The 24,781-nt window shown below is 66.0% G+C and overlaps 4 protein-coding genes across 5 annotated transcripts; 1 reads left to right on the plus strand and 3 right to left on the minus strand.

Annotated features, from left to right (window-relative positions):
- Positions 1-179: 179 nt before the first annotated feature.
- CHLRE_12g515500v5 (uncharacterized protein) lies at positions 180-12,553 on the minus strand. Its single transcript, XM_043068295.1, has 11 exons — positions 12,257-12,553; positions 11,935-12,042; positions 11,456-11,824; positions 11,003-11,178; positions 9,938-10,812; positions 9,487-9,793; positions 9,056-9,349; positions 5,753-8,933; positions 5,455-5,612; positions 4,462-5,317; positions 180-4,304 (listed from the first exon to the last, which is right to left on the minus strand). Exons 1-11 carry the CDS (start codon positions 12,425-12,427, stop codon positions 654-656), a joined length of 10,146 nt encoding a protein of 3,381 aa, XP_042918390.1. The 5' UTR covers positions 12,428-12,553; the 3' UTR covers positions 180-653.
- Positions 12,554-13,837: 1,284 nt separating this feature from the next.
- CHLRE_12g515550v5 (uncharacterized protein) lies at positions 13,838-19,573 on the minus strand. The gene is made up of 15 exons (XM_001703175.2): positions 19,303-19,573; positions 19,121-19,160; positions 18,878-18,981; positions 18,608-18,701; positions 18,356-18,414; positions 18,176-18,276; positions 17,084-17,250; positions 16,679-16,955; positions 16,407-16,554; positions 16,163-16,276; positions 15,960-15,993; positions 15,625-15,714; positions 15,245-15,413; positions 14,920-15,121; positions 13,838-14,750 (listed from the first exon to the last, which is right to left on the minus strand). Exons 1-15 carry the CDS (start codon positions 19,374-19,376, stop codon positions 14,201-14,203), a joined length of 2,223 nt encoding a protein of 740 aa, XP_001703227.1. The 5' UTR covers positions 19,377-19,573; the 3' UTR covers positions 13,838-14,200.
- A 110-nt stretch (positions 19,574-19,683) lies between these two features.
- On the plus strand, positions 19,684-22,155 carry CHLRE_12g515600v5 (uncharacterized protein). Of its 2 annotated transcripts, XM_043068296.1 has the most exons (5): positions 19,684-20,160; positions 20,279-20,347; positions 20,598-21,724; positions 21,827-21,973; positions 22,046-22,155. In XM_043068296.1, exons 1-5 carry the CDS (start codon positions 20,100-20,102, stop codon positions 22,127-22,129), a joined length of 1,488 nt encoding a protein of 495 aa, XP_042918392.1. In that variant the 5' UTR covers positions 19,684-20,099; the 3' UTR covers positions 22,130-22,155. The 2 variants fall into 2 exon arrangements, with proteins under 2 accessions (XP_042918392.1, XP_042918391.1); XM_043068297.1 differs by having other exon boundaries at positions 20,598-21,728; positions 21,827-22,055.
- Positions 22,156-22,157: 2 nt separating this feature from the next.
- CHLRE_12g515650v5 (uncharacterized protein) lies at positions 22,158-24,652 on the minus strand. Its single transcript, XM_001703176.2, has 6 exons — positions 24,547-24,652; positions 24,258-24,434; positions 23,955-24,063; positions 23,668-23,792; positions 23,311-23,387; positions 22,158-22,907 (listed from the first exon to the last, which is right to left on the minus strand). The coding sequence occupies exons 1-6, from the start codon at positions 24,622-24,624 to the stop codon at positions 22,814-22,816; spliced, it is 660 nt and encodes a 219-aa protein (XP_001703228.1). The 5' UTR covers positions 24,625-24,652; the 3' UTR covers positions 22,158-22,813.
- Positions 24,653-24,781: the final 129 nt, after the last annotated feature.

Consider the following 24,781-nt stretch of genomic DNA (forward strand, 5'->3'; position numbering starts at 1 on the left):
CCTAGCATGTCTACAGTGCCATACTGTTTATGGAGCTGTCCGTGGCGCTCTGTGCGTGGACGTGCGGCCAAATGATGCTGCTGCGTGTGTGCCAGCACCGCCATGTGCCTTCGGGGACCCTTACCCCATGCACATTCCCAAAAACCATATGCCCGGGGACCGACGCTTGTTAGCACGCACCTCAAGCATTTTTACATGCGCCCGCAGGCCCTTAACGTGCATCGCCGAAGTGTGCACGCGTCAGTACGTGGATGGGCGTTCCATCCAATTCAGTGATACTATAAAACACGCATAAGCAGGACAGCGGCAACTCACTCTTGATGCCGCCGACCCTGGCGCCCTAAAGAGGTCTTGCAGTTCGTGCGTGCGCATCCCCAATGGGTGCTCGAAATGCCACATCACATTTGCGCCCCGCCTAGTGCTGTTGAAGCTCCGTAACACAGGACACAGGGTATGGGCGTCAGCTGCACCCTACGGGACCTCGCCAACCTGCCTAAACCCTGTCCCATCACCCACACAGTGAGAACAACCCACCATCACACACACACCAGCTACGCCTTCCATTTACAAGGCGCCTGCTGCAGTTGATTCCAATCACCTTGCTGCCTTCTCTGAACTGCAACCAAGCCAACGTTGCCTGCGCTACGGTATACTCAGTTGCGCCAGCGCTGTCCGCGCGGCCATCCTGCCTGAGAGGCCTGCTGCTGCTGCTGCTGCTGTTGCTGCGTTGTGCCTTGCTGCGCTTGCTGTCCCACCTGCTGGCTACCCGGTACTCCACCAGCGCCTGGAGGGCCGAACGGGCCCCAGCCGCCGGCGCCGCGCATGGCCGGCGGCATGCCGCCTCCGCCGCCCTGCATCATCCCAGCCACCGACCAATTCACTGCGTCCCCGCTGTACAGGCCCATGCCGTAGCCGCGCATCGCGCCCGCTGGGCCCATGCCGCCCGGCAGCCCGCCCATGCCGCCCGGCCCAATCCCGCCGTGCGGGCCGTTGCCCAACATGCCGTTCGCCGCAGCCATCGCCGCAACTGCCGCCGGGTTCATGGCACCCGGCTTGCCCGGCCCCATACCGCCAATCCAAGCGGCAGCGCCGTCGCCAGAGAAAGCACCGCCTGGGCCCATGGGGCCGCCCATGTGCATCATGCCCGGCCCGCTACCCATGTGCAGCTGTTGCTGCTGCTGGCCCTGGCCCTGGCCGGGCTGGCCGCCATTGCCCTTGCTCCGCAGGCTGGCGGGGTAGAAGGGCGCGGCGGTAGCTGCGAGGCCCGAGTTCGCCGGCGTGGAGGGCGCGGGGTCGGCGTCGAGGCTGCTGGGCAGCAGCGAGCTGGGCAAAGCCGCCACCAGCGAGTCCATGTCCAGGTTGTCGCGGTGGCCGCCGCCGCCGCCGCCGTTACCGCCGTTCCCGCTTGAGCCCCAGTCGGCCGCGCCACCCGTGCTGCCATGGCGCGGCGACGAGGCGCCGGGGCCGCCGGGGCGGCTGCCAGCGTTGGCCGCCGAGCCGCCGGGTCCACCGGCCGCAGGAAGGCCCGCCGTGCCCCAGGTGTTGGGGCCGGCGCCGATGCCGCTCAGGCCCAGACCCAAGCCCAACATGCCGTTGCCTCCCAGCTGCTCGCCGCCCTGTTGCCGCCAGATACCGCTGCTGAATGCCGCCGCTGCTGCTGACGACAGGCCGGGCAGCCCCTCACCCGCACCCGCGCCACCGGGCATCGGAACTGGCGGGATGCCGCCGTTCGCAAGGTGAGGCATGCCACTGGCACCTCCCACGCCAGCACCTGGGCGTGCCGGCGAGGCGCTAATAGACGAGTTGCCCGCGGCGGGGGAGCCGTCCGCACCGGCGCCACCCATGCCGAAGGCATTGCCGTACATGGACGCTGGCGGGCCCGGCGGCGGCGCCGGAGGAAGCATCGGGCGCTGCGGGCTGCTGCTGACCGACGCGGCAACACTGGCGGTGCTGCTGCCGGCAGCCGCGCCGCCGCCGCCAGGGCCGGGTGCGATGGAATTGCCTGGTGAGGCGCGCGCGGCGCCGCCGGTGCCGCCTGCCGCACTGGACGAGCCGGGTCGGCCTCCAGAGCTTCCGCTGCCTGTTGCAGCGCTGGGGCTGGGGCTTGCGCCGTCCTGATCGAGGATGGACATGATGGACATGATGTGCGTGTCCGCCTCAGCCGCGGACGCCGCAGCTGTGGAGCCGTGCGCCGCCACGGACGCCTGCATCGCCGCCAGCAAGGGGTCGGGGCCGGCGCCGTTACCGCCGCCAGGCGCCATCGCCGCGTGCCCCGCGTGCAGGTGCGTGCCTTGCGGTGGAACGCTGCCGGCGCCGGCGCCCGGCGCTGGTGCCTGACCTGCCGCCTGGCCTGCGCCGCCGTTGGGCGCCATGCCAGGCACGGGCAGGCCGGCTGCCGCCGCGGCGGCGAGGGCCGCCGCTGGGTTCATGGCCGTGTTGGGCGACACGGGCGGCGGCGTCTTGGCCTCCATGGCTGACAGCGCCCGCAGCAGGGGGTTCTCTGCGAAGGGATCGAACATGGCCGAGCCGTTGCCGGGCATCCCGCCGGGCATGCCCGGAAGCCCGCCGGCGCCGCCCAGCTGGCGAGGCGTGGGCTGGAACAGCGGCGCCTGGGCATGGGCTTGCGCCTGGGCCTGGGCCTGCTGCAGCGCCTGGGCTTGCAGCTGCGCCTGGATCTGCTGCCGCAGCGCCGCGTGCTGCACCGCGGCCGCCTGCTGCCGCAGCTGCGCGTGCAGGTGCTCCGAGGGAAGCACCTGCCCCTGCTGCTGCTGGAGGTCGCTGGGTGCAGGCGCAGGCGTGCCTTGAGCCACGGCAGCGGCCGCCGCGACGGCGGCGGCAGTCGCTGCCGGCACCTGTGCCAGGACCATCAGGCGCGCCTGCGCCTCGGCGTAGGCCTGGACGTGCGCCTGCGCCTGCGCCTGGGCCTGCGCCTGAGCTTGCGCTTGCATCTGATGAGCAGCATGCGCCTGCATTTGCTGAGCGGCGTGGGCCTGCATCTGCTGCGCCTGCAACTGCTGGGCTTGGGCGGCAGTGAAGCCCTGGGGAGGCGCCATTTGGTGCGGCTGTGGCATTCCCTGTGCCTGCGGCTGCATGCCCATCTGCTGCTGCGCCTGCGGCTGCATGCTCGGATGCATGTGCTGCTGCTGCTGTGCCTGGGGCGGTAGTCCATGCGGCATGTTGAGCGGCAGATGCATGCCAGGCTGCTGCTGGAGGTGCTGCGGCTGCTGCTGTGAGTGCGCCTGCGAGGCGCGATGGTGTTGAGCCGTTGGCGCGCCGGTAGCGGAGAGGGGAGGGAACTCGGAGCCGGGGCTCAGCGGCCCAGCACCCGCGGGGCCGGCGGCAGCCGATTCCTGAGGGCCAGGAGCGCCGTGCGCCATGTGCTGCTGCCCAGCGGAATCCTGGGTGCTGTGCTGCCCAGCCTGGCTCGCTTGTTGCTGGGCGGCGCGACGAGCGGCGTTGCCGCCCGCAGCTGCCTGAGCAGGGGCACCCTTGCTTGGGCTGCCACGCTGGGCAGCGGTGCCCTTGCCGCCGTTACCGTTGCCGCCCCCGTTACCGCCGCTGATGCCCGCCGTTGCCGCGGCGACCGCCGCCGCAGCATCGCCTACAACAGCACCAGCTGCCGCCGCCCCTGGCACCTGGGCGGCTTGCTTGCCAGCCCCGGCCTTGGCAGACGACGGAGCCGATGCAGGGCCGCTGATGACAGCCGTGGCTGCGACAGCCTTGACAGGCGGCACGCGGCCGCCATTAGCCAGAGGAGGCGAGGCAGAAGCCGAAGCGGGCACAGCAGCGGGTGCCTCGGGGCTGGCATGTGGCTGAGCCGCGTTGGCAGCACCCTTGCCGCGTTGGCCAGCGGAGGCTGTACTCCGCTTGTTGCCGGCCGCCGGCGCCGGCTGCTGCTGAGCCGCTGCGTCGGCTGCGCCCTGGCGCTTGCCCTGAGCAGCATTGGCCTTAGCTACCGGCTGCGGCGCAGCGTTAGCTTTGGCACCCGACTGTTGCTGTTGCTGCTGCGCCGCGGCCGCTGCCTGTGCCTGGGCGGTCGCGGCGGCGCGCTCCTTTGCCTCCCGCTCCCGCGCCTCCCGTGCCTCGCGCTCGCGCTGCTCACGTAGCTGCTGCTCCCGCAGACTGACCTCCTGGGCGGCCCGGATGGCCTCCGCCTCGCGCTGCATCTCCAGCTCCTCCAGCTCGCGCCGGCGACGCTCCAGCTCCGCCTCGATGGCGGCCTCTCGTGCACGCCGCGCCGCCGCCACGCGCTCCTTGTCCTCCTCCTCTGCACGCTTGCGGGCCTCTTCTTCTGCCTGCTTTGCCTGTGGCACAAACAAACAGCAAGGTAGCAATTTGACGATGACTTGGTGCCAGTGTGAGAAAGCGAAACCTAAGCAGGCACGGCCGGCGCAGCCCTTGCAAGCCTGAGGTGTACGACACGGTGGGCAGCAACATACAGCAACAGGAACATGTCCTCACCAGCTCGCGCTCGCGCTCCTTCTGTTTCTTGAGGTCGGCGGCGGTGGCCTTTATTGCGGCCTTCTTGTTGGCAGTCGCCTTCTTGCCCGCGCCCGCGTCCCGGGCTGCCCCCGCGTCCCTGCCGTCCTTGCCCGTCGCCGTCGCCTTGCGCCGCTCCTCCTCCTCCTCCAGCTCCTTCAGCAGCGTTAGGCTGGCGGCCTCGCGCGCGGCGTGCGCCGCCGCCTCCACGCGGCGACGCGCCACCTCCAGCGCCGCAGACCCGATCTCGTAGCCCAGGTCGACGGCGGCGACGTCGCGCAGGCGGGCGCGCAGGCGTTCCAGCTCGCAGCAGTAGGCGCGGATAGACTCCTCGTACTCCTCGCTCAGCTGCTTGGCCCAGTGCGTGGCGCGAATGAAGAGGTCGTAGTGGTGCGTGGACTGGCGCGGCGAGTACTGCGCCTGAAACATCTTGACGGCCTCGCTCACCCACAGCACGCGGTACATGAGGCACTCCAGGCGCGTGGTGCGCCACTCCATGTCCGCGGCGGCGGCGGCCGCCACGCCGGCGGCGGTGACGCCGGCAGCGCCCACGGCGGCGACTGCATCGCCGGCGGCGCCGTGCCGCGCCGCAGCGGTGCCGGCGGCGGTGTCATCGTCTGCGTCGGGGGCGGCGGGAGGGAGCATGGCGCGGCCGCTAGATGCAGCAGCAGCGGCGGCGGCGGCGGCGGCTGCCACGACGGCTGCCTGGGGCGGCGGCGGTGGCGGCGCGAAGGGCACGTCCAGGGTGGCGCACACATCCAGCAGGGAGGCGCGGCGGGCGCTGGTCTGGCGGATGGCGTCGCGCACGTGCGTCAGCTCGCGCTCAGCCTCCTCTTGCCTGTTCACACACAATATACGAATGACACAGCGTTAAGAGGTCAGTTGGGTGCATTGCCGAGATCCAAGCTTTTGGCCGGGTGCGCTTTCCTATACCGTATCCCAGCGACGACAGGCGTGCGAAGGCTGAGCACTCACTTGTCGGCCCACTTGGTCTTGCTGGCCTCGTCCGCGGCAATGCTGTCCGACAGCGAGGCCAGGCGCGCCGCCAGTTCACGCAGCTGCTCGCGGTGCTCGGCCTCCTTGGTGGCCTTGTCCAGCAGGTCCTTCTTGCGGTGGCTAGCAGGGCCCTCAGCCTGTGAAGGGATTGAGGAAAGTGTATGGTTTAGGTTAGGCATACTTGATGGGGCAGGGAAATAGGCAGCCAATATTTTTATTCAGTCCCAGTCATGCATCATGGCAGCAGCGTAAACCAGCCGCGTCCTGCCGCACACACCTGCACGCGTTGGTACTCGGCCTCCGCCTCGCGGTGCTCCGCACGGTGGCGTTTGAGGCTCTCCTCCGCCACGCCGCGCTCGCGCGCCGCCTCCTCCGCCTCCGCCGCCACCATGACCTCCACCAGCGCCAGAACGGATAGCTCACGCTCCAGCAGTGCTGCCGCGTAGCGCTGGCTGGGCTCCTGCGCCAGGGCCGGGTGGCGGCGAACCACCTCCACAGCGCGCTCGCACAGGTACAGCAGTGGGCCGGACGGGCCGCCGGCGCCGCCGGCAGTGACAGCAGCCATGACTGCCGCCGTTGCGCCACCAGGTGCGACTCCCAGCGCGGAGCCGTCGCCCTGCTGGGCACCCTCTGTCGAGGTGGTGGGCGTGCCAGGCTGCTCCGGCGCGCCGTTGGCGGGGGGTGGCGGCATCGCCGCCGCCTCATCGCCGGCGGGCCCGTCAGCCGCCGCCGCAGGTGGAGCTGGCAGCTGCTGCTGCGCCGCCTGCTGCTGCAGGAGCTGCTGCTGTTGCTGGCCCTGGCAGTAGCCGGACAGCACGGCGTCTAGGAACTCGGTGGCCTGCTCCAGCGTGGCGTGCCCGCCCGCCTCCTCCAGCCGCTTCACGACCGCGAAGTGGCCGCGCGCGGCGCGTCGTAGCGCCTCCAGCCGCGAGCGCTTGTCGGTCACAGCCTGCAGGCTGCGCCACACCGCCGCCACCTCATCGTACAGCTCCAGGATGGCCACGTCGCGCTCACGGCCGCCGCGCAGCTCACGCTGCCGCGCGCAGAACTCCTCTGCCTGCACGTTAATGATGTTGCCGTACAGCCAGCGCAGCACGCGCATCTCATCGGCCGAGCCAGGGGCCGCCAGCTGCGCGAGCTGCTGGGCCTGGTTGGGGTTGGCGGGGGGGCCCTCCAGGCGTAGGTGCTGCAGCCACCAGTCGGCCACCTGCAGGTAGGGCTCGTCCTCGCGGGGGCCGGACAGCTCCTCCGCCGCCACCGTGTCGTCGCCGTTAGCGGCGGCCAGCGCCAGTGCGCTCGCGGCACCGGCGCTGCCGACAGCCGAGCCACCGGCGGTGCCATTGGCGGTGCGGGCGGTCGGCGACAGCTGTCGCGCAGCGCCGCCGGACTGCTGCTGGGCGTTCCGCCCACCGCGGGAGCCCTGGCCCTGCTGACCCTGCTGCCCGCCTCGGCCGCTACGGTCCTTGCCGGCACCCGGTGCGGGCAGCGGCAGCGCGGCAGCGCCGGCCTCCAGCTGGCCCTGGCCAGCGGCGTCATCGCTCTCGGCGCCGCCGCCCCACATCTGCGTGATGAGGCGGTCGAAGCCCAGCTCCACGTCGCCCGACACGACGAACAGCGACACGCAGGGGCCGTCCTCCTCCTCGTCCTCCTCCTCGTCTTCCTCCGGCCCCAGACTCACGCCGTCGTCCTCGTCCGACAGGCCGCCCTCGTCGCAGCGTGCGTCTACCTCCTCCTCCGTCACATCGTCGCCCTCGTCCGCCAGCGAGCCCCCGCCCAGGCTGCGCTCGCCGTCGCACAGAAGGCCGGAGCCGTCAGCGGCGGCGGCGGCGTTGCGGCCGCCGCGCGCGTTGGCGAGGCCGTGCATGCCGGCACCTCCCGCGTGGCGTAGTTGCTGTAGCTGGCGCGCATGCTGCTGCGCCGCTGCGCGCTGCGCGCTGTGGCTGTCGTACTGCGGGTGCTGCGCCTGGGCCTGAGGGCCACGCAGCTGCTGCGCTTGCTGCCGGCCGTGGTGGTCACCGGGCGCCTCGGGGCCGCCGAGAGGGAAGTCGAGGCCGCCGTCGCCGGCAGAGGCCATCTCCTCCTCTGACACCTCCTCTGCGCTGCCGTCATCGTCGGTGCGGCGCAAGTTCAGCGCGTGGCTGCCGCCGACGGCGTACGCGCCGCCGCCGTGGGGTGGCAGCGGCGGCGTGCCAGGAGCGGCGCCGGCCTGGTGGGGCAGCGGCACGCCAGCCTGGCCCATCCCGCTGCCAGCCGGCGGCGCCGCCCGGCGGCTGGTGTAGCGCAGCCGGCGGCGAGCACGTGGCATGCCTGCGGCCGTGTGGTTGGACGCGGCAGCAGCCATGGCGGCCTCCGCGGCTGCGGCTGCCGCCTCGCGTGCCGCCGCCCGCTCCAAGCGGAACTCGTCACTATCGCTGATTTCGCTGCCGCTGGCGCTGTCGTCCCCGAACGCGCCGCCGTCGAGCGCCAGGCCGTCCTCCTCATCACTGCCCGCCGCGATGTCGCGCGCCGCCGCCTCCGCGCCGCTGACCGCCTCCTCGTGCTGTCGCACCGCATATGCCGCCACCATCTGCAGGTCCGCCAGCGGAAGCAGCCCCAGCACAACGGCCAACGCCTGCGGCCGCTGGAACACGATGGACGGCTGCGCCAGGAAATCCAGCAGCATGGCACGCGGGCCAGGCGGGCAGGCCGCCAGCGCGGCATCGTCGGCGGCCGCGCCGGCACCCAGCTTCCGGTACACGAACTGCGTGATAGAGCCGAGCGACATGTCGCCAAGGTCGCGGTCGGTGAGGTAGATCTCGCGCAGCCGCGCCATCAGCTCCGCGACCATGCCGTTCATCACGCCCGCGCCCAGCCCGCCAGCAATGGCGGCGCCTGCGGGCGGCGGCGGCAGCACAATGTCTGCTGAGTCCGAGCCGTTGTCGTCATCAAGCTCATCCTGCCCACTTGCTTCGTGCCGCTGCCCGCCGCTGCCCGCCCCGCCCTTGCCTGTGGACTCGTCCGCCTGGCCGGGCGCGCCTCCTGGCCCGGGCCCTTGTGCCGGCGGCTGCGCCTGCTGCTGGCCCTTGCCCGACCACCCCGACATGAGGCGCGACGGCCACCAGGACCGCCACGTGGCGTTGCCGCTGCCGCCGCCCTCGCTGCCGTCATCGCCTTCCCCCGCGCCGCCTGGTTGCGGTCCGTTCGGCGGCTCGCTCAGGCTGCGGCTGTGCAGCTGTGAGTCGGCTCCCACCACGTCGTCCCCGCTGTCCGCCCCGTCGCCGCTGCCTGAATTGGCGCCGCGCCGCCTCCCAGCCGCGCTGGCAGCCGCCCCTGACGGATGGCTGCCCGGGGTGTGGGCGCGAGGGTCCGGCATCGCGCTGGACATGGGCGCCGAGATAGAGGACGCCGGCAGCGGCGCCAGCCACTCGTCCGACGCCTCTCCGAAGGTGAGCATGGCCTGAGCAGACGTAGCCTCCAACCTGTTCCGACGAAATAATACAGAGCAGCGTCACGCTCAGATTCGAATTGCGCATAAATAGTAGTAGCGCTTCCATACATGTCCGATATACGCAAATCAATTTCAGGACATGTCAACGCTCACCCGTGGCCATGGTGCGGGCAGTCAGGATGGTGCCGGCACGCCGCCGAGTGTACGTGCCCCGACCCCGCAGCGCCCCGCTGCCCCGCCTGGTAGTACTGCTGCGCGTGCGCGCCCGGCTGCTGCTGCTGCTGGGCATGCTGCTGGGGCTGCTGCGGATGCTGTTGCAGCGCGTGGCGGTGCGAGCGCTCGCTGAGGGAGCTGAACGAGTCCCGGGTGCTCATGAAGTCGTCGTGCGACCAGGCGCGGCCGCCCGCCGACGGCCGCATGAACACCTTCTCAAACGCCTCCGGCGAGCTGCGGGCCGAGGTTATGCGACATGAGTACGGCAAGATACATGACACGCCGCTTGGCCTGGAGCTTCAAGACATGTGTCCCAGGGATTGCTAGCAGCCCTCCCGCTCCCGCCCTCAGTCCCCCCTGACCGCTCTCACTTGGCGCTGTTGGCGTCCGCGCCGTAGCAGCGAAAGCACAGGTTGTAGCCGGGCGTGCGCGTGCTGGTGTAGTACATGCCCACCACGTCCTGCTGGCACTTGTAGCAGCACACGTACTTGTTGTCCTGCACAGCCAGCCCCTCGTGCACCAGCTCCACGTGCCCCAGGAAGTCGCGGCTGCTGTGGAATTTCTGCTCGCACACCGGGCACAGCCAGTAGCAGGCGGCGCGGTTGCCCTGCTCGCGCAGCAGCACCAGCCCCTCAATCAGCTCGTCCACCGCGTCGTTGCCCTGGTCGCGCCGCACGCCTGCAAGAATTCGGCATGAATGGGGCGGGTCACGCCCTCGGGTGCAGCACTCACAACAGCGTACGGCAATCCCCACCAACGCGTGTAACCGAAGCCGACCCGCATCTGGTCCTCACCCCTGCCACCCCAGCACCCCCTGCTCACTCTTCAGCAGTGCCGCCATGGGCACCTTGAGCAGCGCGGCCCGCTGCTCGGGCGTGGTGGAGCGCCAGAACGTCTCCACGTCCATGTACCGCTCGTAGCGGCTGCGCTCCTTGCGAGGCCCGCGCGCCGTGTCACCGCCCTTGGCCTTGTTCTTGGCCTTGCCGCCTGCCCGCCGCGCCGCCCCTGTTGCGTTTGCCGCGCCGGTGCTGGCGCTGCCAGCCGCACCGCCGCCGTCCCGCACCTCGTCCCATTCCTGCTCCGCCGACAAGCAAGGTGCGAGATTCTGCTGCGCGGGCGGCGGCGGGGGTGGCGCCAACTGCTGCTGCGGCTGAGGTGGCTGGGGGACGATGGCCCCGGCGTTGGCCACCTGCCGTCCCGAAGGAGGAGGCGGCGGCAGCTCGTGCGCCTGTGCCGCAGCGCGCATCTGCTGCTGGGCGTGTGCCTGCTGCTGCTGCTGTTGCTGCTGCTGAAGCAGCAACTGCTGCTGCTGCTGCTGCTGCTGCTGCTGTTGTTGCATAAGCGCCACGGGCTGCTGCTGCTGCTGCTGCTGCTGCTGCTGCATGGCGGGCTTCACCTGCTGCGCAGGCGCCTGCATGTACGCCTGCTGCTGAGCCTGAGGCTGGTGTGGCTGCTGTTGGGGCGGCGCCTGCTGCTGCATCGCTACCGGAAGAAGCGGTACAGCCGCGGGCATTCCCTGTGGCGGCGGTGGGAGCGCCCCCAGGGGCCCCTCCTCTCCAGGCCGGCTCCCTGGCCGCAGCATGCGCAGCAGCTCCGTCACCGCCGCCTGCGTCTCAAACTTGTGCTGCAGGTCGTCCACGCTGCCTTTGCTCAGCAGCAGCTGGCTGGCCCACAGCTGCAGGTCCTGCTGGTGCGGTCTGCATGGATTGCAGGCGAGGGCGCGATCAGCATATAGATGCGCCATATTGCCACACCCCTTCGCCGCCGTCGGCAGGAGCCGTCCCACAGACACCCATAAATAGTCGCGGCCTTTCACCCGCATTGTCACTTCCTCGGATGCCCCTTGCGTTAAGCAGCGGTGCAGCTGGATGACACCGCTCTGCACACCTGAGGATGTGCTGCAGCAGGCGCACAATGCCGTCCACGGGAATGTGGGTGCTGTCCAGCAGCGTGTGGCAGCTCTCCAGCACCTGGTGCATGCACGCCAGCACGCTCCGCTTCTCCGCGACGATGCGCTGCCAGTTGTCCTGCTTTACCCACTCCACGATGTTGTCCTGCACCCTCTGCGAGCCGGAAACACGACGGGCACAAGAAATGTTGGGGAAGGCTTGCACCCGACGCATCAGCAGGACACGACTACGCTGGCTTCCGTGACCGTGATCACGCCTGCATCGCCCCACAACGACCTCCCAATGCCTTTGTAAGTTCCATGAAGACTCAAATGCCCGCCGTGCTTGGTAAGGTGCAAGCCTCTCGGCTTGCGGGCGGGCCGGGCGCCCTGGCACGCTCCCGTGCAAGGACAGACCCCGCCCCGACACTTGCGCGGGCGCGGACGCTCACCAGGCAGCACGGATCACATGTACGCGCGTGTGCATCCGAGATCGTGATAACTGGCTCGACTAGCAGCGGCGAGCTGCACTCCAGGGTCCTGACGCAGTGTGCAATTGCGTCGCGGAACTCCCGTTTTATCGCCTCGCAACGCGCCTCCGGCTGCAGCTGGTACCATGCAACCTCGCTGGACACAGTTATGCCCGAAGCAACACTGCTGCCCTCAACAGCTGCTGGTTGCGAGCGCTCCGCTGGCTGCGGCGGCTGTTCCTGGCCCACAGCAAGGCCTCCCTGCAGCGCCGACTCCTCCACAAGCAGATTTACAAGCAAAGTTGCGCGAAGGGCCGCTGAGCTGAGCGAACCCGGCGCGAGCTCGCTTGCCTGTCGGTAAGATGGCCATGCAAGCCCCAGACATACGTCAGAAATCCCGCATTAGGCATTAGAGCACCATATACATGAGCATTTCTTACGTCATCACATTATAAACTTACTTGCTTCGCCTCAAGCAGCGCGCTGTGCAGCAGCGCCAAACGTCTGGTGCCCGCTGCGCCCTGTTGGTCTGCCTCTACGCGTGCACTCTCATGATACAGCAGCCGTGCCTGCAAAATCGTAGAGCGTCTGGTGTTGAGGCCACATGGAATCCTAGAGAAACAGTCCCGGCCACCGCAAGTCCCCCGCTTTTTCTCGTTTATAGTAAAAAGGCTTTATCTAACAGAATCAGCAACCTGAGGACCCAAGCTAGTCGATATCGTCGGACCCGCGAAGGTTGGCGGCCTTCAACCCCCAGCCAAAGCCCAAAGGAACGCCGCGCACCAAGTATCGGTGGGGCAGAAAGCTGTTTGGATGTTCTTGGGCGAGGCGCTGGAGGCTCTTTTTGGCTTCCTTCGGCTTTCCCCGGCAGAACACCTTCAGGACGCTGCCGCACTGCGTTGCAATATGGAAGAAGGCCGGAGCCAAAGTGCTGTCTGTGCTCTGCTGCGACATGTGTCCAATACGTCCGTCTCAGTCTAGAAATAAACGCTACGCTGGGGCCATCCTACGTTCGGGGCTAACCGGCCCCGCGCTAAGCTATACAAGGGTGTGGGTAGGTAAGTGTTTGACGCTGCTATGATTGTATGTGTGCGAACGGTGGGAGCACTGCAGTTTTAGGTGATAATGTGTGCCCATCCCACCACCACCATCTACCGCGCCACCACCCGTCCACCGCCACCACCACCACCACCACCACCACCACCACCACCACCACCACCACCACCACCACCACCACCACCACCACCACCACCGCCACCGCCACCGCCACCACTGCCACCACCAACGCTACCGCCACCGCCATCGCCACCACGTTGACTTGCTGGCAGGCTGGTAGCTTGCTGACGCGCGTTCCTCACGCTTCGGGCGCCCTGCCAGGTGATAGCCATGCACACACGCACACACACACACACACACACACACACACACACACACACACACACACACACACACACACACACACACACACACACACACACACACACACACACACACACACACACACACACACACACACACACACACACACAGTCACACACACAGTCAGTCACACACGCACACACACACACACACACACACACGTCCGTAAACCGTCCCTTTGCTGCATCGCATACACTGGGCGGGCTTTCGTTTCGTTTTTTAACACACACACACACACACACACACACACACACGTCCGTAAACCGTCGCTTTGCTGCATCGCATACACTGTCTTTGCGCAACGTCTTCCTTGTGCTCTTTAACACACACACACCGCAACGCACAGCTCGTGAAGCAGACGCCCAGCGCACCTGCAGGCAGGCAACCAGCGCCCACGGATGAGGGAACCGCAGAGAATATGCAAAAAGAGCTCAGCAAAACAGTGGCCGGGAGACAGTGTGACCGGCAGGGGCACAAACAGGGCGCAGCAAGGCAGGTGGGTAGCCTGAATTGTACGGCTGAGTGGGGTGCGAGTCGATCAGTCGAATGCGAGTGTGAGACCGAAGCTACCGGAGTGAGGAAGCGCCGCGGTGTGGATTAGGGAAGGCCGCGACTGAAGTTCGGGGTGAAGCTGCATCGTGCGCCCTTTTGGACCGAGTGAGGTTTTGCAAAGGTTTGCTGGAGGCGCACGCTGGGTTGGCTGAAAGTGACGACTTGTGTTTTCAACGTAGGCAGCTGAGCAAAGCAGTGATAATTGGGTTGGCGGACAGTGGAGGCTACAGTGGGCGTAACTCGCACGGTCTGTAGCAGCTGCCGGGTCACTGGGGGAGGCGCATGGTGTTGGGAGTCCGGGCCCATGAAGAGCTCCCCGGGGGCATAAAGGCACGTCACGTCGGTGCAATTTCTGAGGCCAAAGGTTTCTAACAGGTGGCACTCGTGGTGTCTGCCAGTATTTAGTTTGGTGCCACCACTGCACCTGCCTTGTGCTACCCGAAACCGTTGCGGCGCCAGAGGCCAGACCCGCTAGAGCGGATGCCCGCTGTTCTGCCCTTGGCCGCCTATGTGGCGAGGCTCCTTTGTTCACGCGGTCGGACGCTTTAAAGGAAGAGCCAGTGTTCAGTCAGGTCACACAACAACCCTGCCGCGCGGTTCTCCGCCAACACCCCGTAGCTGTGATCACATCCATTGCGCTATCTGCTTGCAGCGCATACTTGCCGTTCCGCGAACGTCAGTATCGTCTGGGTCTTGCCACCCACGCTCCTGCCAACTCGTCGCAACGTTCAGGTCTGGCCTGCACTCCGCCTAAGCTCAGGTCTGTGCACCGCTGCCGCCCGCCGCCACCGCCGTGCTGTACTGCAGTGTCACTGGATCGATAAATGACTGCAGCAGCGTGCGTCCGTTCACGATGCGCGTGGTAAGCACCACGAAGCGGAAGCCGCTGTCAGGCCGCGAGCTGATAAAGCGCAGAGCCGATATCTCCGCAAACGTCACGCCGCCAATAAACACCACAAGCACTGTCTCCGGCTGGCCATGAGCGCCGCCCGCGCCGCCTCCTCCTGCCCCCAACCCGCCACCTCCCGCAGACAGCGAGGCCGCAGTGGCCAGTCCACCCATCCCTGACCCCGCCCCTAGCCCCGTCACGTTGCCGCTTGACGCCGCGCTGCTCAGGCCACTGCCGGGCGCAGCGCCGCTGGCGGAGGCCGAGGCGCCGGCGACGCCCGCTGCGCTGCCTGCCGAGACCGGCGCCGGCTTGTAGGGCTTTTCCACCGGCATGCCGTTGCTATCCACCGCCTGCACCACATCGAAGGCGCTGCCGGGCAGGTGCTGCAGCGCCTCAGACAGCGGGCCGAAGCCGGTCCTGTGAGCGAGCAGGGACCATGAAGGCGCAGGGCCGGCGTGAGAGCAGCGACAACACGGGAAGTTATGTATGCCAGCGCGGCTGATTAGCATCCAGTGCGTGGTTAGTGCCCGTTGCGCAGGCAGAGCAGTGCCGGACGGACATGTGCTCAACGGTGTCATGAACGCACTTGAGTGCCGCCTCCACCAGCCGGATGCTGAGCGGCGCGTAGCCCTTGTACAAGTAGGACACGTCGGTGGGCTCGGCGCCGCCGCCCGCGCCGTCGGCCCCGCCCGCCCCAGGCGCCGGCTCCTGCTCCGGGACGATGAGGTGCAGCGCCTTGCGCACGGCCGAGAAGTGACTCTTGGTGCCGGGAGAGGCTTTGAGCAAGCCTGCGGCATGGCATGCAAAGCCAGTTTGATGTTGATTGATGTGATACGGACACCGAAATCACACAGCGTGGTATGCTGTACAGCGCGACGCCCGCACATGTCCGCACCAGGCGCAGCACGCACCCGCTTTCTCCAGCACGTTGAGCGTGAGCAGGTGCTGGTGGCCATACGTGTGCAGCAGCTCTTGCCGCAGGCCGTCCAGCTGCTTCCGCGGCAGGCCGCCGCCAACGGCACTCAGCAACACCAGCAGCCGCAGCACGTCCACAGTGTCGGCGCCGCGGTACATGAGCTCCTGCATCAAAGGCAATAGGCTAGCCAGGCCTCAGAGGAGGTGGGGGCAAGGGGTGCCCGGCAGAAGCGCCGGGACCAAGGGCAAGGACACTGGACACATTTGCAACCCTTGCATCAAGTGACGCGTGCTTTTGAAATCGAGCGCTTGCCAGTTGCCACACGTACGGTGTGGCGTGGGGGCGAGTAGGCACGCCCCTTGCATCCGTGCATACCTCGATGAATGCGACGGAGGCTTCCGGCTCGTAGCCCTCCACGATGGCCTGCTCCTGGTTTAGCCGGTCATGGAAGAGCTGCTCCCGGACCTGGTATACAAAGGGACACAATGCCAAAGGAGGTGAGCGGGCTGGCACGCGTCCCAAAAAGCATTGCAGTATGTACACCGAGACGGCAGCGCACTTGGCGCTGGGAGGCACGCCATGTATCCGGAACCGCGGCGTGCCGTGTGGCTCCTCATTGAACCACACACCACGCCGCTCTCGCGCTTTGTATGTATTCACGTCAGCGCACATGCCGCTTGCGCTGTTGGGCGGGCCTGGCACGCACCTACCCGTTCTGCAGGCGGCGTGGCGACGTCCGACAACCTGCAGGCAGCAGGACACCATGTGGGCGGTCAAGCCAGATCGTATCGCGCCTTCTGGACCCACGCATTCGCCTCCAAGCAGCCGCACTTCTGACCAGAGTGTATTAGACCCTTAGGTCAGCAACCCCTAGCCCCACGGCCTGTGCCCCACGCCGTAGCCAGCCAGCCACCTGTCGAGCATGTTAAGCTTGGGAAGGCCCTTGACGAAGCTCTTGAGTTCGCTGAGGTCCTTGCTGCCCAGCTCGCTGTACTCGCGCCGCGCATCCTGCACGTACTGTCCCAGCCTGCGGCCAGGGGCCCGAGCACAGCGGCATCAGGCACAACGCATGCGCGACCACACGGTCACAGCAGATGCTTGTACTCATGCTCGTGTTGGCCTTGAGGCGCGGAGATGTGCAGGCCCCTGCGCCCTACCTCATGATAGCCACGTGGAAGGGAAGGTCGCGAAACTCCCGGTAGAACGGGTCCGTGCTGTTGAGCAGCGTGCGCCCGGCCGGCCCGCGCCCGCCGCCGCCTGCGCCCTCGCCTGCGCTCTCGCCCGCCGCGCCGCCGCCGCGTTTGTCTATGCATCAGGGCGGCGATACAGTATCGACATGGTCAGAGGTAAGGCGCCCGCAGTATCACAGCATGGATTCCGTAATGCGTACGTGATCGAATTTATCACAGCCGTAGGCGGTTGCGCTCACCCTTGGCCAACCAGGGCACCGTGCCGTGCTTGATACCGGTGACCTCGTCTATGAGGCCCTCAAACGTGATCTGAGTCATCATGGGTGTGATAAGATCCACCTCCCGGTCAATCAGTATCATGCGGTCGATGCGGCCTCCAAGCCCAAGGCCAGACGCCCCAGCCAGCCCCGCCGCGCCCAGAGTGGCAGCGAGCGGCGGTGCGGCCGTCAGACCCGAGCTCTCTCTCCGCATGCGAAAGCACATGTCGCGGACAGCCGTCGCAGCCGGGCCCTTGCCCTGCGGTTCGGGCAAGATCAGGGCGCAGACGGAGCAACGTCGCCCAAACGCCGCCACCCAAACCCTGCATGAACTGGAAACCCAAGCTCTGCAGCGTCAAAGCCATCGTGCAGCGCGCCCCTGCGCACCTGCACGCGCGGGATGACTCCGTACAGCGCCTGAAGCCGCGTGATGGCGGCGGCGGTGTAGTAGAGCGGCGTGGAGTCGCCGTCCGCCACACAGTCGGCGAAGGCGCTGTCCAGCTCCAGGCTCAGCACGTCGTCGTCGTAGGGCACCATGTCCAGGCAGTACTCGCCTGCAGCGGGCAGCGGGCAGCGGGCAGCGGGCAGCGAGCAGCGAGCAGCGAGCAGCGGTGTGTGTGTGTGTGTGTGTGTGTGTGTGTGTGTGTGTGTGCGTGTGTGTGTGTGTGTGTGTGTGTGTGTGTGTGTGTGTGTTAAAGAGCACAAGGAAAACGTTGCGCAAAGACAGTGTATGCGATGCAGCAAAGCGACGGTTTACGGATGTTACCTGAAGTTACCTCGCATACCTGCTGCGGTGAGCCGCCGGTCTTACCAACCGGAAATCGCGCAACCCCCGCTACTCTAACCTCGAGGGGGGATTAGCGTCCACACGCTCTCAAGGGTGCAAACCCATGCATGTGCTCACGGTACCGTGAGGCCCAGGCACTCCTACAATTCCTAGCTCCGCGTCGCTACTCCTGGCCGCTAAGTCCAAGCTCCCGCCCAATCCTCGATGAAATTCTCACCTACGAGCGAATAAGAAAACAACAGAGCACAGGGCGGCAGCAGGGGAGTGTCACGAACAAGAGCGAAGGAACATGTTAGCGCGGCGGCGCGCGACGAGCAAGAGCAAACATGCAGCCCAGTCCCAGCCCAATTAACTATACTAGGGGTTGCGCGATTTAGGAAAGAGACGGAGGGTGGGCGACCACGAGCAAATAAACAGGTGGGGGACGGCATGGGCGCATGCATGACGGCAAATGTGTGTGTGTGTGTGTGTGTGTGTGTGTGTGTGTGTGTGTGTGTGTGTGTGTGTAGATACCAGCCCAAACTAAACCAAACCCAATGCGGGGGGGGGGGGGTCGAGCAAGAAGCAGGCAGTCAACCATGGAGCTGCTGATCCGCTGTCATCATCCTGTGCAAACTGCGTTTGTCCCAGCCTGCCTCGAACCAACTCCATGACGCGCCTCACGCGTGCAATGCCCTTGTCACGCGCCTCACCAATGGCCACGTCGCCCAACACGCCCTCCTCCTCCAGCACCCGCTCGCATGCGATGGTGCGACGGGGCACAAAGCACACGGAGAAGTCGTGTGCGTCCGCTCTGCATATGCAGGCATTGAGGTTCAGGACCGCAGGTATGGATCGCTTGCAGGCGATGGAACCATTAGACCCTGCCTTACTTGGTGCGGGTCTTGATCTGCGCCGCAACCGCCTGGGCGTTTGCTACGGTCGGGCGCACCTGCGGGCGCGGACGTGCGTCAGTCCTTCCTGCGTCGGTTGCCGTACGCTATCGGGTCCACGACCACACAGGCACCCAGACATGCACAAGTGCCTGCATGCTTGGAATTGCGGCCAATACCTCCGCGTGCCAACTGCCGAGATACTCCCTTGAGGCCTGCCCCGGCCCCCATCCCGACTCCGCCAGGTCCCACCAGGTACACCACGCTGCGGGTGTCTGCCAGCTTGGGCTCCGTGGCGTTGTATGCCACGTCATCCAACCGCTTGCCCGGCTCCAGGTACAGCAGCCTGGCGGGAATGAGCACGGACAATGGTGCCGAGGTGCCGCGCGCTGGCTGTAGGAACTATTGCAGCAGCTCGTTATTGTACCCTCCCTGCCGCTAGCTCCTGGCACGTGGCATGGTCGGAAATGCCACCTAAAAGGCGCTGTGCTGCAGCGCCTGGTCTGCGATACGCCCACGCACTTGACAACGCCATGCTCGGTGAGCAGGTCTGTGAGGCCAGCATCCAACAGTCCCAGCGGTCCGCTGACAGCGGGGTCCAGAATCAGCGCCTTCTTGCCGCGCCGCTGTCGGGTGTTGTGTGCAGAGGCGTGAGGGTGGGTGTCGGTCGGCGCGCGTGGAGAGCACTCGCCTTAACTAGGCCATAGCAGGTGCCGGGCATTGCTTCGGTAATGGTGCAGGCATGAGCGCAGGCGCATGACCCACCGAATCAATGACTTCGAGGAGCTGTTTGCGTGCTTGCTCCCTGAGAAGGGTTGGGGCGGGGTTGTGCTTAGGGTTGTGGGGGCGGCCAGGCGCGAGGCTTGCCAGTGGTGACCCTCGTGTGCCATGCCTTTCCCGCGGACTTCCCACCAAACATACAAGCCTGGCTGCAAGTTTACGCTGACCTGATAGGCACCAGGGGTATTGGGCCCGTGTCTAGCGCTGGTAGCTGGACCTTGCCGGGCTTCAACCGTGCCATCGTGAAGCGTTCACAGCTCCAGCTCTACAACGGTATGGACGTCCTGCTCATGCTAGATTACTTTCAGCTTTGCGCCAAGTGCTATGAAGAAGCTGGACAAAGTCTGGGACAGAGTGTGGGTGTTGCTTGTTCACTTCCAGGGGGCAGATTTGAGGCGCTGAACTACTCGCATGCATTTGGAAAAGAAGTCGTTGCATGAGTGGCAGGGTTCGGCTCGACGGGATGTGAGAGTGTGCACCATGCACCATGCAAAATGCACCGAACGCCACCTTCGGGCCGATTGTAGAATGCGTGACAGCTAGGACACGGAGTTAATCTCACCTGGCTGACAATGCAAGGCCATAGCGCTGTTTGGTAGGGTCACCGCACCCCGAGTTTCATTTTTGCTCAGCAAGAATGCTTGCCCACCGAAACTCTGTCGGCCTAGTCGTGCCCAATGCCGCACACATTCCGCGACTGCATTTCGGGGTGAGGGGAGCTCACGCACAACGGAGTTCCCGAGCATGGTCGAGCCCGGAAGCCAGTCCTGCGGCCCCAAATGCAAATGAAATAATTCAGCAGACAGATGATGGAGCAGTGCAGCAGCCCGCGGCCCAGGGAGCCGCACATCCGGCGTCAGCACCAGCACAATTATGCTCAGCTGTCGGCGGAGCGCCAGCGCCAGCAAGCGCCTCGAGCCCCGTGCCCGCTGACCCTGCGGCTAGCCGGGACTGGGTCCCACCAATGCCAGGAGATTGGGGCGGAGCGCCTGACCCTGCAGGCATACGCGAGCCTGACCGTGCGGGTGAGCTGGCGCTTGAGGTTCTCAACCTTACCCTTACCCTAGTACCGCGCCACATGCGCATCCCACGCAATTGAACCAGACTAACACCTAACGCAATGCGCTTGCTGCATTAATCCAGGGGCCGTTTTCTTTGTGCTGCTGACCGTGGGGCTCAGCCTGGGCGTGCACCAACTGGTGAAGCTGGCGGGTGAGTGGGACTGAGAGGGTCCGGCCACAGAGTGCGGGTTTAAGACGCCAGATAAATGCCATAGCAACAGTGGGCAACTAGATTGTTGCGAGCGCACACTCGCACGTCAGGCGAGGCCAGGGATGGAAGCTGAGGGCGCGGTTCAGGACAAGTGGTGGGAAGGTAGCGCCAAACCCTACGGTACCTACAACCCACGCAACCAGCACTGGGCGGCTTGCACCGACTTTCCGTATCCTCCTCATGCGTGCAGGTGGTCGGAAGCCCAAGCAGCAACCGGTACTGTCTCCCGCCGTGGCGGTGGTGGTTGGCACCCCAGCATCCGGGTCTACTGGCGCGGTGCCGGTCGTGACCGCCAGCACGCCGTACGCGTCCACAGAGACTCCGCCAGGAGCCGCTAGCAGCAGCAGGTCTGCGACGACAGCAGCTGCAAAGGAGCCGCCAGCAGCACACACAGCTCCGGCATCACAGGCCCAGTCTACTCCTGGTGCCAGCGGGCCTGCAGCAGAGAAGGAGGATGGCAAGGCCGCGGAAGCAGCTACGGCGGCGCCAAGCACCAGCCGCGCTGAGTCGGCAGGCCCCGCCGCACGGGGTTCAGATGACGACGGCATTTCAGACATCTTCACACCACTGAGCACGGACGTGGCAGAGGAGGAGGCTCAGGAAGAGGAGGCGAAGGTGGAGCGCGCAGCTGCAGCACAAAAGGCGTCAGCTCAGCAGCAGGCGCCCGCGGAGTCGCCGCCCAAACCTAGCACTTCAGGGCACGGGACTGATGTGTCGCGCGCGGGAGCATCGCCGCAGCCCGCAGCTGGCCCTGGGCCAGGGTCAGGGATTGGGGCAACGGCGGCGGGTGCGGCAGCAGTCGGTGCAGGGGCGGCAACACACCACACGCCGCCCTCATCGCCGTTCGAGCGGGCTGCGCAGCCAGCGCTGTCTACTGCAGGCACAGAGCCTAGCGCCACAGCACCGCACCAGCAAGATTTCGCACGCAGCAGCTTCTTCGACAGCCCGGACGCCCGCGGCCAGGACGGCGCCATCACTAGCAGGCCGCTGCCGCTCCCGCGTGCCGGGCTAGGCGCCTCCGCGCAAGCGCCACCGCACGGCCACGCCGCGCCGGGCCAGCCGCCGCGGTTGTCGTTTCCTCCCGTGCGACCCGAGCCCCTCAGCCGGGCGCCGGACACGTCGGCCCTGTCGCACCTGTCGCCCGACGACACGTCTCTGGGCGCCATGAAGGAGCGGGCGCAGCTGGCGCTGCGCGGCGCAGCGGCAGCCAGTGAGGCGTCGCAGCGCGCAGCAGCCTACGCAGCGGCGGCCAGCAGCGCCGCGTCGCGCGCGGCAGAGGCGGCAGAGCGGGCGGCGGCAGCAGCCACGGCGGCGCAGGTGTGCAATGGCTGTGGTTTGACGAGCGTATGAACGCTGATGTGGGCACTTGCGCTTTGGGCGGGTAGCTGACGTTTGCTTTCCCTTGTGCCGTGACTTCAGGCTGGCCTGGAGAGCGCGGCGGAGAGCGCTATTGTGGCTGCGGAAGCGCGCGTGGCCCAGGCGTCCGAGGCGGCTAAGGAGGCGGAGGAGCGGGCGGCCAGCGCGGCGGCGCACGCGACCGCGTACCAGGACATGTCGCAATCGCAGGTGGGCAGGGTACGGAAGGTGTCTGCATCAGAGAGTACCGATATCTGGGCCAAGCAAGCAAACGGCGCAAAGGACGCGAAACAAATTCTACGTTACACAATACACGCGCATGCATACTGCGCACTCTTGGCACTCCTGTGGGTGCCTCCAAGCTAAGCGCCTCTAACCCCATCTCTTCACACAGGCCGACATTGCCGAGCGCGCTGCATCCATCGCCAAGCGGCCGCCGCCCGGCCCGCTGGACCAGCTGCAGCGCCTGTGGCGCAGCGTCACTGGGCAGCCGGCGCACAACAGCCCGCAGCGAAGCAGCGGCAGCAACATCCCGTCCGCAGGCGCGCCGCGCCCCGGCACCGGCGGCTCGGCTCCTACAGGCGGCAGCGAGTCTGGCGGTGCCAGCGGCCCTGGCGCGGGGGGCAGCGGCGGTGGCTCGCGCAGTGCAAGCGTCGCCGCTGCGGAGAACCTAGGCAGCACCGTCAAGGGGCTGCTGTCGTGGCTTGGCCAAGGCGATGGCTCCCGTTAAGCTCGCTACACGCCACCAGCAGCTGGCTACATAAGCGCCGTGTACTATTCCAGCTAGCCTCCTTTGTAATGGGGTGCCATACCGCCGAACAAAGTCAGTACAGTAACGCCTTCTGCGATGCCTTCGCATGCGTGTGCGGACCGCCCCAAGGCGGGGCACGGCTTCTCAACGAATGCCCTTCACGCACTCAAGTCTACAACCCGATGGGCATACCGGGATCCAACGGTCTTCTATCTAATGCCTAGAAGAGTCTGACAGTAATGGTTGTGTGTCATGCTGTCATGGTCGTGTCGTCAAGTAATTTCAGTAGTAGCGTTGATTTAAAAGCCCACGGTCACGGCCTTGAGCATGGGCGCCACCTGGTCGAAGCGGATGAGCTCCTGGGTGCGCTTCACGACCGACTGGTTGTCGTCGCTGCGGGCAGAACGCGGGCGTAATACAGGGCAGGAGGGCCATGAATGGCGTGAGCTTGTAGCACTTGGGGTACAACCCCAGTTTTTAGGACAATCTGATACTAGATAAGCACGATATGTAGGTGAGTGTTGATGGAGGAGGAGAGGTTGTTTGCGGGGTGTGCATTTCCAGAGTACAGGTGCGGCAGGATTGGAGGTGGGCAGGTGGACATGGGATGTCGCGGCGCTATCATGCCATGTGGCACAGGAGGCACCAAACATGTTACCATGTTCGATCAGCTGTTTCAGCTCTGCGTGCGCCCACGGTGTGCCCGCGTGCCCCGCTTCCCGGCCCCTCATCCTAGCAATGCCAGCAGACCCCGCCCCCTCCGCAGGCCAGTCCAGAATTCTGCGCCTGTACTCACTTCTTGGGGAGCCCCACCACCTCGCCAGCGGGCGTGTTGACAATGCTCCAGCCAGCCGACTTGCACTTTTCAGACAGCTGTGGTCAGAAGCAAGCAGCCAGCAGGCGCGTTTTTACCCTGATGCTAGCTGATGAGGCGCACTGGCGAAGGGACCTTCAAGCCGGCGTCACAATCTCCCACCCCGCCGTATGCACACAGCTTAACCCTTTCGCTCACGTCCTCAAGCGACGCTCCTCAACGCCTTTCTACCCAACCCAGCCCTGCTTACTGCGCACCATTCACATGTAAACGCACACGGAGACACTGCCGCCACCACGCCCCCCCATAAGAAACTCGTAAGCGCAATGCATCACTCACGTACTGCTCCAGCGTGGCGCCCTCCAGCTTTAGGCAGTCCGCCAGCGTGCGCTTGGTCACGCGGCCGTAGGTGTGCACCAGCGTGTGCGCGATGAAGCCGCGCACCGACTCGTAGAAGCCGGGGACTGCAGCAGAGCAGCAGATAGAGCTGGTTTAATTGGCATTCGTGACGTGTGGCAATCGGGGCGCCTCTGTTGCCTCTGATTCCGCATCCGTTGCCTTTAAAAACCCCTGCGTCCTAGCTGAGTGGCTCCCACTCCAGCCAGGTCCCCGTGCGCTGCACTTACTGCCGCCCAGCAGGTCGCGGCAGGTGTTGGCCGCGTTCCAGAAGTCGCCGAAGCGGCTGGTCTCCAGCGCGTTTGCGAGCTGCACCACCTTGTACACCGACTCGTCAGACTGCAGCAATGCAGGGTTCGTGCAACGGATGGAGCAATAGTGGAACAGGAGAGGTGTGGAAACAGCCATGAAGGTGCCACAGCATTCCCCGCGTGTCTTGGGCGGCACCCCACGGTGCGGCCCCTAACCCACCCCACCCACCCCCTCCCCCAGGCCCTGACGCTTTAAACGCCATTCCACTGCACTTCGCACACCTGCAGCAGGCGCTCTGGAAGCAGCGTGATGCAGCATTTGTAGTCCTGCGCGGGCGCCTGCATGATCGCCTTGATAAGCACCTTAGCGACAATGGCAGGCTTCACGCTGGCCGGGCTGAACTGGTAGAAGCGCAGCAGCGTAACATTAGCATCCAGGCTCCATGAGCGGTTCGCGACCTGCAGCAGTGCAGGACGCTTTCAGCGCAAATTGCCGCCGCCGAGCATGTGTCGCCGTGCTGGCACCAAGGGGCCAGGGGACTAAACGGGCTGCTAAGAAATACAGATCTACCTGCTCATCAACATACGCCTCAAGCTGTGGCAGCTTGTCCGGCGAGTAACGATCAGCACCAGTCACGATAAGAGACATTTTAACTGGTATGTAAAGAAAGGAAGTGTCAACGTAAAAGAAAACCAAGACAAGTGGATGCTCACCCTGGGATGCGACGCTGCGATGGCCGATGATGGGGCTCCGAAGCGGTAGAATCCACTCTCTAGTCTGTGAAGTGCAACGATACTGCATGAGC

Source organism: Chlamydomonas reinhardtii, chromosome 12 (assembly GCF_000002595.2).
Source record: "Chlamydomonas reinhardtii strain CC-503 cw92 mt+ chromosome 12, whole genome shotgun sequence".
Lineage (NCBI taxonomy): Eukaryota > Viridiplantae > Chlorophyta > Chlorophyceae > Chlamydomonadales > Chlamydomonadaceae > Chlamydomonas > Chlamydomonas reinhardtii.